The following is a 19,578-nucleotide window of genomic DNA, read 5'->3' as shown; positions in this document are numbered from 1 at the left end:
CTCAAATCTTAAAAATTTCAATCGTTTCCTTCCATTCTACCAAATATTATTTGCTTATCTTACACTTCCGAATTTTGCATTTTTTCTTTAGAATTACATTAAGAAATATTTCCTTGAGTCATATGTTCATATTTATCTGTAACAGCAACAAAATGTAACACATGTTGTTCCACTTTACTTATTAAATAATGAAATAAATTGGCTGCAGAGTTTGCCAAAACGAAAATAATTGGGTCATGTACTTGAAAATGTTAAATGTATTTTTGTGTTGTGTCTGAAAATATTTTATTCTGTTATTTATATTCATTGCACTTAATGGATTCATTAGGCATATTCGATTTTTGCACATTGGCATTAGCACAATATATATTTATTGCTGCTAATCAATTTTGAACTAAATAATGAATTGATATATCAAATAACAAATCAAATAAGAGCAGCAAATAAATTGCAAACAATTAAGATAGGTTTTCTTTAGAATCAGTTTTAAATAAACTTTATTTAGTAATTGGTTTGTTATTCAAATGATATGTTGATATTGTTGGAATACATTTTTAGATTTTAAATGTATCAGTAAATTAGAGTTGTTCATGCCAAGAACGCTCAACAAATTTGAGTTTATTGATTTCGTTAAACAAACAACCAAGTGTTTTCTTTAGTTTTATAAAATTAAATTGCAACATTTTTGTTTCGAAACTTTGTCGAATTATGAAAATCTTGTTCACGCAGACATCTCCAGTTGGAAATCATAGAACGGCCTTTTCTCATGGGTTTTAATATTTGCCCCCTATCGGTTATCGGATGGTTTTTTTTTTGGAGCTTGGGCCATCCGTACTCACATGTTTATTTGTTGGAATATTATTAGAATTCTCGATTCATGTGAAACAACAAACAAAGCGAAATAAAATGCAAATAGGCAGAGCCGACGCAAAAGTCGCGCGCTCTTTTCTGATAAGAAAATCGAATGAGACGGGGCTAAGGGGCACGATAGGGAGGGGTCTTTCGCATGGCATCATCATTATCATCGATAGATAATTAGCAAGGTGATAATAATTCCGAGCTGAGAGCGAAAGCGAGAACGAGATGCGATGATGATGCCACGACAAGTTCAAATTCCACTGGGGGTGGAGCCCAAGTAAATCCTCTGCAGTGAAAAAAAAACTTAATCTGGGTTTTAAGAATTCTTAAGTGTATCTAGTCTTTTGAAGTCGAATTGGTAACGGCTTGGAATAATAATTGGGAACGGCTTTTAGATAATAATAATTGCTTTTAAGGGTACATATACTTTAAAACCTATCTTAGGAACTATTATATTTCTTTCTGTATGAAATCTCTAGAGAACTAGTTGCGATAATGCCTCAAGATTAATGGAATTCCATGTAAGTTTCAGTATGGAAACATTTTTAGTAATACTTGGTTCTGAAGAACAAATACATTTTGCAACCTATCTTAGAAACAATTATACTTCTTCCTGTGTAAAATCTTCAGAGAACTAGATGATATAATGGGACCAGCTTAATAGTATTCCATGTCAGATTCAGTTTGCAAACAATTTTTAGATAATAATACTTGGTTCTGTAGAACACATACATTTTGTAACCTATCTTAGAAACTATTATGTTTCTTTCTGTGTGAAATCTCCAGAGAACTAGATGCGATAATGGGACCAGCTTAATGGTATTCCATGTTAAGTGTGTGTGCCACAGGCTGACGCACCGGCCATAAATACCAAGGCCAAGGAACAACTCGAATGTGTTTTTGTTTGTTTTTCCAGCTCAAGTGCCTGGCGGACTCCGAAATGGGAGGTTTTCCGCCCGGCCAAAGGAGAAAATAAATATTAACGGGCGCGGGCGCAGACAAACATTTGCATTGAAGCGTGGCAGGACAATGGTACAGTGTATACTCGATAAATATAGTTAACAGAAAAATAATACAGTATATTGCCTTCAGGAAATATCAGGGATTAACTTTAGAAAGGGAGTATAGGTCAGCTTTTATAAGAAATATTTTGTAATATATTAAAATAATATTTTTATGGAATATTACTTTTTATCCAATTCAGTTTCGGATCTATTAAATATGTTTTCCGTAGTTATTTACTATTTTATTAAATTTTTCTACTCTGTATTTGTATTGTCCAAGAGCGACTAATCTTATTGATTTATTTAAGAATATGCACAGTTAAAAGACATTTAGCACTAGCAGAGTGGAAAAGCACCTCCTCCATTTTCTTTCCCCACTTAATAAGCAGTTACCCTGTATTTATCAATATATTTACCATACCATTCGCATACTTTGCATGCTATGATTAAATTTTGGTGTGTAGTAATTACATGCATTAAAGACAAACCACCACTTTGCCAACTTACGACCAACAACAAAACGTGGCAATTTGGCAACAAAGGCACTCCACTCCACTTATGCACAGTATGATATAATAACAGGAAGCAGGAAGCTCGGGAAACTCGGGAAACTGCGAAGGAGTCGACTGTGACACTTAATTTTTAATGTTTCTCGGGGAAATTTCATTTCGTTTAATTTGTTTTCAGCTGGCGTCACTCGACGGCGACTTTCCGTCGATTATTTTTTACACTCATTTAAGATGCAACACTTGGTATATATATAGACTTGTTGAAAATGTGTTGCAATTAATTTGAATAATTAATATGCACACGGACAGGGGCTAGATACAAACACACACACACCTTTGCTCGTGCCCCATTTCCCTAGGCGCTTTTCCTTAGAATTTTCAATATTTGTTTGCCGTTTCTCTGTGTGTTTGTGTGTGTGTCGTAGTATTTTCTTATTTTTTTTTTCTTTTCGTGATTTTTTTTTTATTTGTGTGGCAGCATCGTGGAAAGGTCCACGTTGCGCTGATTTTGTCGTTTGGGCCAACGAGAAAATTTCGCACGTTTGCACTTCGCCTCGACCGCCGCGCAACTGAAGTGAAATTCTCAAAAGCGGCCAGCAGCAATCGCAAACAAATCAGCAACAACGGCAGAAAAAGCAAAATCCAAATGGAATTCCCGAGCTCAACTCAACTCTCGATTTCGGACTCGGGTTTATTCGCTCTCTCTTCCTTGTAAATTCCGCAGAGATTCTCTCAGAATTCGGGGCAGAGTACCCAAGATTCTTGGGATGCTGAATTTTCGAATACCCCATCACTTCTCACATCTTATTCGTTCTTGACGCGCTTCCTCCAATTGATTCTACTTTATTTTGGCTTTCCCATTGTTTATTTACTCTTCTCAATTTCGGTTGGGCGTTTGTTTACAATCCGAAATCCGCGGCAGAGGTGAAAGCCATGGTCGCGAAGCTTTCTCACAGGTGTCTTAAAAGCTTGGGAGTTGTAACGAAGAGAAATGGGCCTATGTTCTCGAAAAAGAGAAGGTGTAAAGCTAAGAGTTGTCAGGGTTGACAGGTTACCATAATCCTAGTAATACCTATAGTATTACTTACAAAAAATAAAAATTTAACAACAGTTTAGCGAGTTATAGAAAATTTCTGGACGGGCCTCGAAAATAGTTGGTGTACAGCATATCTTTCCACAGAATCTATATCATCAACTTTAAAATCAAACACTTACGTATAACTTTGTCTTATAACTTATAATTTACATAAATATTATTGTTTTACAAAGATACTTCTAAAAGATAAATAGTATTTATGAAGTACACATACTTGATATATTACATCTTCAGATTGTTTACGTATACGTAATATTAAAAGTCTTATAAAATCCAGAGAAGTGTCAAACAAAGAGCAGTCGAAACTTAAGAGATAAGCATTCCCATCGAAGAGAGTCAAGTGAGCGGGCTTTTTATGGGCCACTGTTGCTCCCCAAAAGCTCTATTTTGCACTGAAAAAAATTAGGCAGATTAATCACACTATTTTCAATGGATGCACATGGTACACCGGAGGCCAGTCGCCTTTTGGAGTTCCGGGAAACCCCCTTTTGGCGGCCGAATTGAAGCGCGTAAACTGTATATTACGGTAACATGCCGCTGCGGAAAGGTAACCGGAAACGTAAAGCTTTTTGCCAGCAACGTAATCGCTTTGCCACGCTAAGAGCTTTTCATTTCGCAGCGTCAGAAAAATGGGGAAAATGGGCGGAAAGAAACTGGGCCAGTCAAACGAAGGAACTCCGAAAAGGGAAGCATGAAATTGCTCTAGCAACACATGGCGCTTACCCCGCCCGGAAAAATCGAGGGGGATGGGAGTTTCGGGGGGGAGAGTTGGTTATGGGTGGTGTGGGAGGCGGGAGGCCATTTTTCCAAATGGGGGAGGCTGGCTTTTGTTGTTGGGACTGTGCCGCCTGCCAACTGACAACAAAAGCGTCGCACGTAATATAATAAAGAGATTTTCCATAGCATACAAAGCGGGGCTGCGTCGAGACAGTTGCATGTGTCCTTCTACACAGAAAAATATATTGATATAATATAATATTTTAATGTAATAACATATTCGAGCTCTTATTTTAGTTCGGTAAACTTGTTTAATATTGAATTTTAAAAATATTTCTTTAGGTAAAGCGAATCCAATTTGAATATTGTTACCAACATTCCATCATTAGAATTTAAAACTTATAAGCGATGTTTTATTTTAAGATCAACACTACAAATAATATATATATTGTTTTAACCATGTATGAATTTTTTTATCTTATCACCATTCCGATTATAATTACCCTAATAATAATAATTTTTCATGATTTAGTTAAGATTACAACAAATTAGCTTAATTTGTGTTCAATCCTTAGTTCTTACATCTTACCTCTTAAAACACAAAACTGACAGACGATTATCTTGATCCTACAAAATCAGATACCAAATAACCTATTTATTTTGTTCTGTGTACAAGAGATCCTGGTCCTCGGAATGTACAATTCTCTGTCTGCCCCCAGCATGTTCTCGTCTAAGCCTCGCATTGTACATTGTGCACACATTATAATGGAAATCGGTTTTAGCTGAACTAAAAATAATTGGCCTTGCATTTCTGGTTTGTTTTCCGTCCATATATAGATTTATATCTATGTATCTGTATGTGCTGAAGACCTTGTTGTTGCTGGTAATCAACAGTTTGTTGGCACGCGTTGCCATTTTGGCCCCGGGGTTTGGGAGTGGGCCAAGTTTAGACGGAGCGAAAAACATTTCGCAATTAGCTGATTCTCCTTCATTCAGGCTTTCGCCCATGGAAATCCCAGTATTTGGTTTTCTAAATTTACGATTACAATTCGGGGCTGCTATTTTGGGTTTTATTTACACATTGTTGCTGCAATGGAAATTATTTTTGAATTTTTGCATGGTTCGGATTAGTTTCTAGCTAAATTTTCGTTTCTAATTAACAAAACATGTTGTTTGGAAGAAAAAATAAGTTATAAATAAAGTTTTTAAAAGGATAGAGAATATTAAAGTCTAGTTTAAGTGCCAAAAAATATATTTCAATAAAAATTCAATTACAAAAAGTTATTTGGCAAGGTAATGTCTGAAATAAATTTCTAGCATTCTCGGCTTCTTTAAAATCCCCTTAAATGCGCCCCGCCTTCTCTATTATTTACGCAAATTGCCTGGGACTATCCATTCAGGACTTTTGTAGGGATTCTCGCCCAGCCGAGAGCATTTTAAATTGGAAATAAATCAAAGGCACAAGCACCAACATATTTGGCCCATCGACTAGAACTCGAAAATCCTCTCCAAGAAAAGTACAAATTCGGCAAATTCTTGCTGCTCGCACATTAAAGTTGCATTTATTTTCTTGGTGGAATCATGGGGGGGCTATATAAAGTCGGGGAGCCATAAAAAAAAGGCAAAAGGAGGCTGCCTAATGCGGCAATTGTTAAACCAAATGCAAATAGACGTTGCAGTTGGCAGTCCCCAAAGAACTGGGGCCGCGTGCCAGGCATAAATCACTCCAATGACTGCTCCTTCTGCTCCTCCTCTTCATCCGCTCCCTGGTTCGTTTCCGTTTCCGCTTCCGCCAGTGCCTCTAGCCTCAGTTCAGAGCCCGTCTCCAGTTCCAAATCCATGCCGTACGCCTCCCTGTCGACGGTTAGTTTGGTAACGCTTTCGAGGGTTTTTATGGTTTGCATATACAGCTTCTTGGCCAACTCCTTGTCTTGGCCCGTCTCCGAACTTTCAGCAATTTCGCAGTCACTGCAATGGACAAAGAGGGGTAAAAAGTGGCCAACAAAGTGCTGCTAATGCGGCCAGCAGAAACTGGAGTGGCCATGGCAACTACTCACTTGAAGTACTCGCCGGTGACTTCCTTCAGCTGGGGATCGGTTGCCAAGCGGATGGCGCACTGGGCGCCCTCGTAGGCGTTCTTCATGAAGAGCCACATCCACGGGTAGGTGACCGCCTTCACGCAGATGGACGACATCAGCGGGGAGCTGGAAAGTTAACCAATTATTGTACCCATTGTAAGTCAAGCTTGCCAGCAACATTGCAGACGTTCTAAGTAATTAAGGCCCTTTTAAATGCATTTTTTGTCTTCAAGGGGAAGTTTTAAATATCTGTTTAATTCCTAGGCTAATTTAATTTAAAATTCCTTAGAGCCACAGTTCAGGATACGAAATAATATTGAACTGTATAGGTTAAATAAATAGTAAAACATAATATTTACTACATAACATATAAAATTGCATTATTTAATTTGAAAATATTTAAGTCAAGGTCCTATTTTTAGGGATTTTAAGAATTTTGATTAAAGTTATTTCAATGTTAAAAATTAGACGGAACACATTACATGAATTTCACAAATAAAATATTTTATTTAAATTATGTCACTTAATATCCTTTATTTATCAATGTAGTTGTATTGATTTACTTTATGTTTTAAAATGTCCTCGTAAATAATTTCAGTGCAGTTTTGACATCTTAAATAATTACATTAAGTAGAAAACTTGCAATAACTATTTGATTTATTTATATAGTTTCCCCAATAAATGCCAGTGACGAGAATACTTCTGTTGATTGTTTGCCAGTTGAATTTCTTTTGATTCAGATTATGGAAATTATCTTAAAACTTTCAAGTTATGCCGAAACTTAAAAATCAAGTTTATTGCTTAACTTTCCTGTTTATTATTCAAAGCAGATTCCGTTTTCAATTAAATAGTTAAATCCAAGTTAAGTTTTGTATACAGTTTGTACTAAATCTGGCCTGTTAACGAAACTTCAACAATTCCTTTTTGGTGCATTGTTTTAATGACATTTTCAATTGGGGCGATAAAAGGGCGGCAGTGCCTCCAGATGTCCCCCATTCAATTCAGCCGCTCAAACGTTGATCTCCAGCTTTTGGCCATCTCGGCAGCTGGGCGTGGGCCAATTCCAGCGACTGAGCTCAGCGAGTTGTGCGAAATGGCTTTCAACCATTTCTTTTAACCTCTCTCTTTTTACACTGGACACTGAGAAAAAATTAATCAATATATATTGAATTTATCATTTGTTGTTCATTGTGATACAAATTAAGCTGTTGTTTAAAAAAACATTTTGCTGTTGCATACTGTGCGTGTGGCGGCAGAAAATGCTCTTGAACACTGATTTAAAAGCATATATGAAGGTATAAAGATGATACGAATTACACTGGTATTTAAGAAAAACATTTTACTATTACATACTGTGCGTGTGGCGGCAGAGAATACTTTTCAACGCTGATTTGACATATATTTGGCATATATTTTAATTTTTTTTTTCTTAAATGTAAAAAGCGAATGTTAAAGTGTTATGTTTTTCTTGGTGTGCTACTGATGCTGCCTTTTCAGGAAGGATTACGAACTTGCGCACAATTTGCTTAGCTGTCGTTGTTAATGCTTTGCGCCCTCGTTTGCCGCTTTCCTTTTGTTTTTCCAGGCGGGCAACGAACGATGAACGTAGAACGTAGAACGGTGAACGGTGAGCAAGTTCACCGACACTTGAACACGATAAAACGATAAATAAATAATTAATGCGTTTAACTTTTCCATTTACGCTTTTTCCGTGACTTGAGCATTAACTGCTTTTCATTTTCATTCATTTCATAGTACGCACAGATACGGGCAACGCATAAAAGCCCTAGCATGTGTTCATAGTGATGGGTAGTATTCTATACAGTTAGTTATAACTAGGTACATCATAAGGAATATATTCTAAAATTTAAATATGTCTAGACTTAAACTACATTTTAATTTTTGTTGTTGAATGTAATTATTATTTTGCAATATTATATTACTAATTTTAAGAATATTTTTAGTTGTTAAAATTTAACGAAAGTATAAAATGTTATACAAGATCTACTGATGTTTCATATTCATTATATTATGATAATATTTATGATAATTTTTTTTCTAACTCATATCAGGTTATATTTTTTGTAGGTAAATGGACCTTTTACTTGGTAAAAGATTTCACCTTTCCCATCACTGAGGATGAATTGGTCTGACCTGGCCCTAGGACCCTCCCTCTGACCCCATGGAACCCCATTTCTCCCACAAAGTTAAATCTCCTTGCCCTGGGTCGAGGCTGGTGTTGATTCCATTCATCGTTTTACGCCAGCGTTTTCATAGATACGAGTATCTGTCCTTGCACCCACCGACCCCCCCCTGCTCCCCTTTACTTAACCCCCCACCCCACTGGTTGCATTTTTAAAGTGCATAGAAAGCTGCAGGGGCTGCAGATGGTTGGTTGGGAAAAATGGGATAAATGTGTAAAACAAAAAATAAATGTGTGTGGCTGGGTCGTGTGGCTTAGACTTGGGGGTTACTCTCTAGATTCACTGATTAATGGCCGTTTACAAAGTATAGTCAGAAAATATTGGAGGGCTTAGAAGAGTAGATAAATTTCCTGGATTTAATTCGGAAATAATTTCTTATGAAGCTCCGTTGACATTTAACAAAGTAAAGGTACGAAAAACAGAAGGTATCTTATAGATAAAAAATATTTGCTGTAATTTAAAATGATTTCATTCAACAAAATTTGAATACAAATTTTTACTTCTGTTTTTTGAATATAATAATATGTTCTTTGGAGTAATATTACTTATACGCCACCGACCAGTCTGATATACTCCTACTTTATATGGGCCAGAACCAGGTGGGTGGGATTGAAAAATTTCTGCCTGACTCGCTAAGCTGGCGCGGTGCAAAGTTCATTTAAAGCTCCGACCTGCACCACCTGCTATTACCAACGTGGAAAATCTCTTAGCTGAACGTGTGAGTGCGCTGCCGGCCAAAGGAAAAAGCGCAGCAAAATGGCTTGAAAAGGAAAACGAGCATGGCTTTTTCCGAGTATTTTCCTTTAATACCACAATAGATGGGCCAAGAGCGGAAATTGAATCCACTCTAGGGCAAAAATTAATAGCGTATGCGCTACGTTAATTGTTTTTATTGGACAGCAATTTAGGCGGATAAGGTTTAAGAGTCCTTCTGGCCATTGTTTTTTATAGATAGTTGGTTATTATTATGTTGGCTTTAAATTTGATGTGTATTCTAATAAAATCAACCAATTTCCATTTCAACTATAAAATGAAGTACATTTTAAACTCTAGCTTAAACTGGACCGATGAAAGTCACAATCAAAACGAAGTAAATCGCTGAGTTCCGATCAGCTATGTAAATATACAACCATCAAGTGGATAAAGGACCCCAATAAATCAGCTCTGATGCGAAACCATAAACTGACCTTCCTGCCAAGATGATGCAGTACAAAGGCAGTCAGATGATAAGCGTTCGGGCCACAATCTCGAAAGCCCAGCAGGTATCAGTTTTTCAATCAATGGCAGCTGGGGAAAAAATGCCCGACGAGTGTCGGGAAGTGGGCGGAGATGCCAGGATAGGAATTGCAGTGCATGGGTGAGGATGACAGCTGCTTCAGCACTTTTGCAGTTGCCAACGAAAGTCAGAGTTATCTCCGATATGAATAGTGCATGGTATATACTTTATACTATGGTATAGTATGTCAGGACGAGAAGGCGAGGGCGTGGGCGTGGTGTGTAAGTACAACAAAAGTTCAATTTGGCGCTACAAAGTCTGTAAAAAGAAAATCTACTTGCAAAGGCAAAACATGTAACAGAATGCAGCAGCAAAAAGCACAACAGGGAGACAACCGATGGACAGGAAGCCAATGCATGTAAGCTACAGGCACTTGGAAAAAATATACCCGATATAAGGAAAAGATCGGGAATATATAAAAAATACATTTATAAAGACCTAAAAATAATTGTTTATTAAATATACTCAGCAATTATGAAACTATTCTGAAAAACATTTTCAGATATATTAAATTTAAAAGGGTCTTTATGATACATTTATATATTTTTTAAAAAAATTGTATATAATAAAAGATCTATCAATTTCAATGTGTATAATACACCGTAAACCAATATTCCATTCAATAGTTTTTCATAAAAATGATATACTTTTTAATGCAGTAACCAGGAAGTAGGGCTCCTAAGTCGATATAAAATTATAAAATATATTTCAAAAATCCCTAGAAATCTTCTGAGTGCCCCTTTTGTGCATCAAGCAGTTCCCATACTGCCAAGCCGGCAGGAACCCAACTCACATTCACCTACATGTACAGCCACTTGATGTCGCTTCCGCTGTTCATTTGCTGTTTTATTGCCGCTGCCCGCAGCAGTTGGCCAAGTTCTGGGTTGAGTGGGGCGGGCTCTTGGCCACTAGAGGTGAGCATGTGTTTTATTTCGTTTAATTTGTTTTGGCTTTCTCTTTTTCTTGTTCGGGCCGAATACAATACAACTAAATTGAGCAATTTTTGTTTAAACCGCACGCAATCGGTGACAACCACAAAATTTCACAAATATTCTAAATGTTCTACAAATATTTTTGAATTTTCAATTCATATATAAAATATTTTGAGTGTTAGTTGAGAGTAGGTATTACAAAATTTAATAGTATTAAGCTTTAACATTCTTCAAGAATAATTCTTTGTGTTCACTGTATACTTTAAGCTAAGGAAACATGCTTAGGAGCTGTACTTTATAGTAATTGCTATCAAAACTAACTCATCTGGAAAAATACAAAGGAGGATAGAAATCACTTTTATTATACTATTAAAACAACAGAAAGGTTTTAGCAAAAAGTATACTTCTAGACATCTTTAGAATAATATATTTGATGGACTTTGGACTTTTAAATACCTCCTTTTTATAAGGACTGTTTTTTTTATTTAAATGAAAATATTTTTCAGAAGGCCTTATAGAATCAAACAGTAATTAATTCGCAATTTGTTAAATATTGTTCTATAGGCAACTGGGCTCATCTCTAAAATATAATTTGTGTCTCGTCGGCCTGGCTTTTCCGTTGTTCTTGGCGCTGCGCTGGGTCACGTGCCATGCCTATAGGAGCAGGACCTCCACATCCCCACTGCCATTATCATTCCCACTCCCATCTCTCTGGCCATATCCTTACCCATGTCCTTGTCCACACCGCCATGCCACCTCCACCTGTCAAGGTGCTGCGTTTTATGTCCAAATGATTTGTACGCTAGCCAAGGCATTTGATTTCCTTTCTTTTCTCCAGCTTTTCCCCATTTCAGGGCACTTTTTGCTGCCGTATTGTTATGGCATTTTGCAAATTGTAATGACGCATGTTAACAATGTTTCTGCTTGGGCTGGGAAATGGATCTGGGAATGGGAATTGGAACTCAAGCTGGGTAGTTAAACTTGTACATATGCAGACAGTACAATTTGTGTTCTATGATGGATTATGCTTTCCTGGCTTCTGACAGACCAACTTTTGCTTCTTTCGGTTGGAGTTTGCAGCACAAGGGAAGTGTATCTATAATCGTTGGCTCTTTTACATCATTTATTGCCATTGAATTGTGTAATTTGTTGGACGTGCTGGTCGTGTTAACCGTGCGCAACTGTGTTCGTTTGTATCTCTGTGTGTTACACACTTGAGCACCTGCTCCATTGTCCCCGAATGAGTGGATCCTGTCCTGTTCCGGCTACCTATTGTCCTGGGCTTTCGGTTTTCGGCCTTCCACAAGGACCCCCCAAAATCCCCATTTACATGTGTATGCCACATGTGCGAACAGGGCTTTATGAACAGGCTCATAATAACTTACAAACTCAATGGACGTTGGCCGATGTTTAATCTGCCTGCCTTATCTAAAATGTCTGAATCATCTCGTATGTAAGCAATGTATCAACTTGAAAATTACTTTATTTGCTTAAATGCCACAGAAATTACTTAAAGTGGTCCCTCTACACTTGAAGTTATTTATCACTAACTGAAAACCCTTTTAGTTCCAGCTTGCAAGCCCCATTAAAACTACATTTCTTAAATCCTTTTTATCTCTTTTAATACTTTAAAAGAAATTAATCAAGATTTTTATCGCGACAAAAAAATGGGAGTAGGTTTACGCGCTTGAATAAATAAATCAGTGAATGTTTCAGCCCCAAAACTCACCCACACTGGACACTCCGAATAGACGTATTTCCCGAGAAATGATTTCGCATTCAGGGTCAGCCAGCCAGCCTTCTGTACCAGCACATTGTCGGCAAATTCTAATTTATAACTGCCAAAAAAAAGAAAGCCGAGGAAGAACAAGGAAAAACTTTTGTGCCAGCTTAGAGGGCATCAATAAATTTCGCATTAATTCTGGTCCCATCATTAGGAGACTGGGCCCGGACATGTTCATGTTCATGGCCGGCAGTAAGTTCACAGTGTGTCACCAACTTGATGCTGGCAACCAGAGATGCCAACTCTAGTGGTATTAGAAAGATTAGGTAATATATCAAAGCAAATGGCCTTTAAATATGTTTTTTATGCAAAAACGTATCTAAAATTGAGTGTAGAAAATAATTTTCCAATTGAATTCATACTAATTAAGGTTTTAAATTAATTGTTGCATACTTTTAGACACCTTTTTTTTAAGCCCATACAAAAAAACCATTATAAACAAGGAAGAACGCTATAGTCGAGTACCTCGACTATCAGATACCCGTTACTCAGCTAAATGGAGATATGCAAGCAGCAAAGCGAGATTAAAATGCGCCACCTACCGGCGGTATACAGATTTAAGCGTTATGGGCGTTAGAGTGGGCGTGGCAAATTTTTTTTTGAGTCAATCGATAGGTATTGATGAGAACAATACATTTCAGTTAAAATTTTTATTCTAGCATCAAAATTGTAGGAGCCACAGTTGTGGGCGGTTTGTGGGCGTTGGAGTGGGCGTGGCACATTGCTGAAACAAACTTGCGCTGCGTAAGAAGCTCAGGAATCTGCACGCCAAATCTCAATAGCCTAGCTCCCATAGTTTCCGAGATCTCAGCGTTCATCCGGACGGACAGACAGACGGACAGACGGACAGACGGACAGACGGACATGGCTAGATCGACTCGGCTAGTGATCCTGATCAAGAATATATATACTTTGTGGGGTCGGAAACGCTTCCTTCTGCCTGTTACATACTTTCCGACGAATCTAGTATACCCTTTTACTCTACGAGTAACGGGTATAAAAAGTTTAGCAAAGATTTTAGCCAAATTATAACTATAAATCTTAAAGGATTACTATTACTATTACCTTTTAAAAATTGATCATGCTTATCTGATAGTTTTAATTGATTGTGTGTTGTGTCAAGAAAATATTTATGTGGCTTTAAATTTTATATAAAATATAATTATATTTGAAATCTTACGACAACTTCAAATGGTTTTTTTAAATCTCTTAAATGGAATAACAAATTTAAATGTTTTTTCCATTGAATTTACGACTAATAAAAAGTATATATTAAAGATAAGCATAGTTCTAACTATTTGTTGAGCAAAAAAAGGCTGACTCTATCCAAACCCAGTAGTTTGAACGATTAGCTGTATGTGGGGCATAATATCTTCCTGCGTCGCTCCAAAGAGAAATAAATCTTTTCAGTAAAAGTCGAGCTGCCAACACAACTGGCAGCATCAGCAGCGTCAACGAGGCGAAAGTAGGGGGTACTCTAACTGTCACCGGGGTGTGTGTCTGGGTCATAACTCAAAGGGACGTCGTGGCGGGGCCGGCGGGCAAAGTTGACCCCAACGGAGCCTGGCCAAAAGTAGGACCCGAGCTTGACCCGCCGCCGTTTCAATTGCGGCCGACCCGCGTCTCTGACTTGGCCGCTTTTAATTACCGCATTTCACTTTTCCCCAGCAGCCCTCTCTCTCTTTCTCTCTATCTCAGTCTGTCTCTTTCTTTTTTTGGCGACTTTGCCACTCGATGGCAGCTCATCTGCATTTGATGATGAGCTGTGGGCGTGGCTGGGTGAAAGTTCATTGCAGCTGTTGTCATTTGGCTCTGGCATTGCCGTTTGCCGAATGTTGTTGCGCTCTACACGGCAAAAAAAGAATTTCACTTTGTGACACTAATATCATTAGGGTTTTGAAATATCTAAGGAAAATATAAAGAAATCGTCGTTTTTTCGAAAAATTTATCCGATTTCCCGTTGTTAAACTTATTGTTGCATACTTTTAAACACCTTTATATACCAATACTTAAAAGAAGTTCAAGAAACCTATATCTTTTTCAAATTGATCAATGATACCCAACCTTTAATTGGGTTTATTGATTATTTTTAAAACGTTCTATAAGTTTTGGAGAATGGGAAATCGAATTTTTTTCTATGAGCGCTCAACAATGGAAAAATTCTTCTTTGAAATGGAAAGTACTATGATTTTTTTCCAGTGCCCTGCTGATGTGGCTGTTGATGGCTGTTGTTGCTGACATTTTGTCCTTCCGCAATTTGCAACTGTTTCTCGTGTTTGCACGTCCTTTTCTGTGTATTGTGCAAATGCCCTTCTTTGGTTTTCAGCTTTTTCTCACAGAATCACAACTAATTTGCATGCCTCAAAAACGGATTTAGAAACAAAATGTAAATCCCCCTTTTCGCATATTGGTACGCTTGAACATGTTAGACCTAAGTGTTGCCAACTAATGGTGAATCGTGTAGCCTGAAAATCGATGGCAACCAGAAATGACCATGAGTCCTAATGAGTTTCTGCGTATGTTTTTTGGCTTGCTTAGTTTTCCATTGCTGTTAAATACCTCTTTTTTGAGGACTAGATTTGAATGGGTATAGGAAAATATTAGAAAATTGAATTGAAATACAAGTTTAAATTATTTTAGGAAATTTTAAACTTTGATTTCTTGTTTCAACATGCTAACATGTTATCCACTTTGTTGCTTCCACTTCCCCTGGCAATCCAATACCCAATTTCTCTGGTTGCATTTAGGCCGGCTTTCGGTATTTGACCAACTCATTTGGAATTTCCAAATGAATTTGGCCTTCGTTTGAAATGTGTTACCTTGATGCTGTTGCCAAAAAAAGGGGGTTTCCATTTCAAGCCCCGCCCGAATGACTTGGCAACTTTTTGATTGCATCAAAACGAGACGCCCCCTCAACCTCAAAGATATATAGATACAAAGTTGTAGAGATAGAAAAAGAAAGAGAGAAAGTGGGCTACAAGGACAGGGAGATGGAGATGGAGATGGAGACAAAACTAGCGTTGCTTAATGAAAGTGCAAAAGTTGTCTTTCGCGCGGCCACGAAATGAGCTTAAAATTTAGTTAGACTTTCAGTTGCATTTTGCACTTTACACTTTGCCCCGGTTTCGTTTGAATTTCAATTTGGGCTGCGGGCTTTTCGGTTCGGGTTCTCCTTGGTTAGTTTGGTCTGAGGTCTGGGTCTCACTGGGTCTTACTTACTTGCGAAAATGGCGGGTTCCACGAACGAGTCCTGGGGTACAGCAGTTGACCGTGACTGAGGTACCTGTGGGGAAATTAGCGGATTTTCGTTACTTCTTTCTCGGAAATCAAGATTGCGCAGTGAATGCATCAATAATTCACAGTGCAAACTATGCAAAAATGTTGACACTGCAATGAGAGAAAACTTCAAGGGAGAAACCATCAGCATTGATGAATTTTATGATACAAATATGGAGGTATACAATTTATAGGCACTGTTATATAATATAATAATATATTGAAAACCTCCCATGTACTTTAAATAAATTCATTTAATAGGAAACTTTAACTAACTTCTATAGTATATTATTAATATTATATGTTGTTCATTAGTTAACATCTAAAAAAATATTTATTACAACTCAACGGTTTTCCCCAGAAATAAACTATACTTTTTCCCAAAATAAATCATATTAAAGATGTTAAAGAAAAGTTAAAGAGCAGTAAAGATATGAACTCATTAATTACATTTTCCGGCCTAATGGGCACTAACCGAGCAATTGAGATAGCCCGAAAAAAGGGTTCCTTTGAGTGCAGTTTTTGGTTCTCTCGGGAGGAACCCGTCCCCCTTTCCGACCCCCAACTTTGGGCACTTACCTTTCAGTTCCCTGGCCAACCATCGGGTGGCCAGCAGGACGCAGAGCTTCGAGTGGGCAAAGGCTTCGCGGGCATGGAACCTGACCGACCAGGTGCCCACATTTAGCGGATCGTCGAAATCGATTTTGGCCCCCTGATGGGCGTGGGCCGAAACGAAAATGATGCGTCCTTGGTCCGACCGGTGCAGGTGGGGCAGCAGGAGGTGGGTCAGCAGGAAGGGGGCCAGGTAGTTCACCTGGCTGTGCCGCTCGAAGCCATCCTCGGTGGGCACCTGGGTGTTGGCGAAGACCACGCCGGCATTGTGCACCAGCACATCGATCCGCTCGAATTCCGCCATCAGTTGGCCGGCAAAGTGATGGACACTGCGCAGGGAACACAGGTCCAAGTAGCGGGCCTCCACGAAGTACCTCTCCGCAGGATTGTCATCCGGCGACCTCAACGGGGTGCGGCAGCCTAGCTCCCGTTTGATTATGGCCGCCGCCCGTTCACCGGCCTTAAGATTGCGGCAGGCCAGGATTATCCGGCCACCTCGACCCGCCAGAGCCTGGGCAATTTCAAAGCCTATGCCACCACTGCCGCCGGTGACCACCACGATTTGCTCATTGATTTGATTATCGTTCGGACAGCGCTGGCCGCTCATTAAGGTCCTGGCATGCGGGTAAAGGATACAGATTAGATGGCGGATGGACAAGTGAGGGGAAGGGGGGTGGTGCTGAGAGAGTTGGTGGGAGTGGCATGCGGCATGTGGCATGTGGCCTGTGGTTTATGGTTCGCTTAATGACGTCCTGCATCCTCGTCGCGTGTGTGCACTCAGCTAAATTTACGACAAGGTCTCCAAAACTCAGGGGGTGCCAGAAAAAGGAACATTTTTAAACGCAAACTTTCATTTAGTTTAAATTTCTAAAAACGTCCTAATCTCATTTTAAGATTCTAGTTGTTTATCCGACAGAGAAAGTTAACCTGTAGTTAAACATTACGGTAAGAAATATCATTTTTCTGAATGTGATGCTAATTTTATGAACGAAAAATCTTTACAGAGTCTTTTAGTTGTCAGTTTTAACTTGTCGATAGAAAAATTTGACAACAATTTGTATAGTTTAAGACAAAGTTAACATGACATTGAGAAATTGGCCCTCTATGAAATATTAAAAAATATTAGCTTCCAGTATGAAGAGCTTACGATGTGATAGATTCTGCCCTCTTTTTAAAATACGAATCTTAAAAATCTACCTTACATTTCTTTAAGTGCCTGGTGCAGCTTATTGACTGAGGGTGATGGAGGAATATTATCGGAGGTTTGGCTTATTGATAGGCGTTAATGGAATCAGCGTGCCCATTTGCATAATTCTGCCTGAGGGCGATTCGGGATTTAACTAACTCCGGCCACTCATTTTCATCTTCAATAAATTTGTCGAGTTTGTATAAACTGTTATTGTTAAATTATTTAATTTTAAGCCTCAGGAAACAAAATGGCATTGACTTAACACAGGTATTTAATTGACTAATTAGTATTTATTTCTGGATTTTCAATGCAACACAACATTTTAGTAGATTCCCACATAAACAGGTAACTATAGGGACAATCACTATTGGAGTCAATTATTTCGCATGACAAAGTCCTAATTTGTTTCCAATTCGTTTAATTACATTTTATGTTCGTTAGTGCTGTTGTGTTGAAATTTGAGTTTAGTATAATTTAAATAAAATGCATGGCAAATTCGCAAACAAGTTAGTAATTAGACATTCATTTTGTGAAGTCACAAATTAAATTATTCAATCTACTGTCTGTCTCTGTATTAATGATTTTTATGCAAAATAGTGTCATATTTGCTATTGGATTGAACGTAGCCATTTTTTTAATTGCTTCCACAATCGTAGCCACTTAAATTTCAGCAGTTTGCAGTCAGTTATTTCCTATATAATCTTCACCACATTCCATTTACTCCACTTCATTTGGCGAAGAGACTTATTTTGGCACTTAGCTCTAAGTTTTCCGTGCCATCCTTCATTTTGGAATTCATTTGGCATTTCATTTACTTTGAGCCCAACTTGCGCAAATCCACTTTGTAAATATTTGGCGGTGCTGCAGGGGAAGGGGGTGGGACTTAAAGGGGGTGGCTGGAGTGCCATATTGCAGTCGCTTCCATTTCCGCTTCCGCTTTTTCGGCTTATACTAACACCTGCAACTGCAAAGCGACAGATAGCAAGGGGTCACAAAAAACCGCGAGTCTCGCAGAGCGCAAGAATAACAAAAACAAGAGTGTAAGAAGGCTAGGTAATATCAAGACTTTGGGATACCCCGTATATAAATCGAGCTTTTCTGGTGGGTTTCTCAAATATAGACTTTATTTAAGAAGAAAAGATTTAGAAATTCTCTAATAAATTAACCTAAGATTTGGATTTGCGATGGGGTTAAACAAATCCAAAATTAAACTGAAACGTATCTGGGAAAATATTCTAATTTTTGTATTCTATTAAATACCTATCATAGAAATATGATATGATAGAAATAATATCATGGAAATTCTCACTTTCTACTTTTTAATTTATGCAGAAGTTATCTTTATCCAACTCTAATTTGTTTAGATCACAATTTAGTCTTTATATAGAATACTCCTGAGTACCGGGAGTAAAAAACAAAATGGAAATAATCCTTAGATACTACATATTACCCGGGTCTTCACTGCAACACTGCTCAGGCATTTCCTCTTCATTTCTCTGCCGACTTTGTATGAAATCCACTTAAAAAGTTTTTCGCGAATGGTGGAAGTGGGTGAGTTTTCACTGGGCTGCTGCGACATTTATTTACGTGTGTCCGAGGCGAAAGTTTTTATGCCCCGAGAAGAGGGGTTGGGGGTGATAAAAATGGGAGACAAAAAAACACAGTTTCCGTTGACTCATCGCACTCACCGCACCGTAATCACAATGCCCACCGTGAGGGCCGCTATCGTGGGCCACCACGTGGAGAAGGGATCCGCCTCCTCGAACATGGTCAACAGTCGCTCCATCCTCGGATGCTTCTTTATGGATATTCCCCTGAGGTAGCTGCACTGGCTGCACTTTGTCTTCCTGGCTATCGATGAATGAATCTGTGACGTCGTCTGCACGGCACAATTGTTGAACGCCAACTGAACGGGATCCGTAGTAATAATAATAAATTATCTTTGCGTGGTCACCCGCTGGGCGCAGCATATATGTAAGCACACACGCGTAAGTACAGTGAGCACTCTCTAAAGGAAAAGTGGGGAAATATTTATGACAAGAAT

At 38.4% G+C, this 19,578-nt stretch overlaps 1 protein-coding gene across 1 annotated transcript; it reads right to left on the bottom strand.

Moving 5' to 3' along the window:
* Positions 1 to 5,723: 5,723 nt before the first annotated feature.
* Positions 5,724 to 19,362, bottom strand: naz (nazgul). The gene is made up of 5 exons (XM_036821992.3): positions 19,223 to 19,362; positions 16,313 to 16,959; positions 15,677 to 15,740; positions 6,242 to 6,388; positions 5,724 to 6,152 (listed from the first exon to the last, which is right to left on the bottom strand). The coding sequence occupies exons 1-5, from the start codon at positions 19,318 to 19,320 to the stop codon at positions 5,906 to 5,908; spliced, it is 1,203 nt and encodes a 400-aa protein (XP_036677887.3). The 5' UTR covers positions 19,321 to 19,362; the 3' UTR covers positions 5,724 to 5,905.
* Between the last annotated feature and the right edge of the window lie 216 nt (positions 19,363 to 19,578).

This window comes from Drosophila suzukii, chromosome 3 (assembly GCF_043229965.1).
Source record: "Drosophila suzukii chromosome 3, CBGP_Dsuzu_IsoJpt1.0, whole genome shotgun sequence".
Lineage (NCBI taxonomy): Eukaryota > Metazoa > Arthropoda > Insecta > Diptera > Drosophilidae > Drosophila > Drosophila suzukii.
The sequence above is the reverse complement of the archived record's forward strand: the minus strand, read 5'-3'. Positions and strand labels throughout refer to the sequence as shown.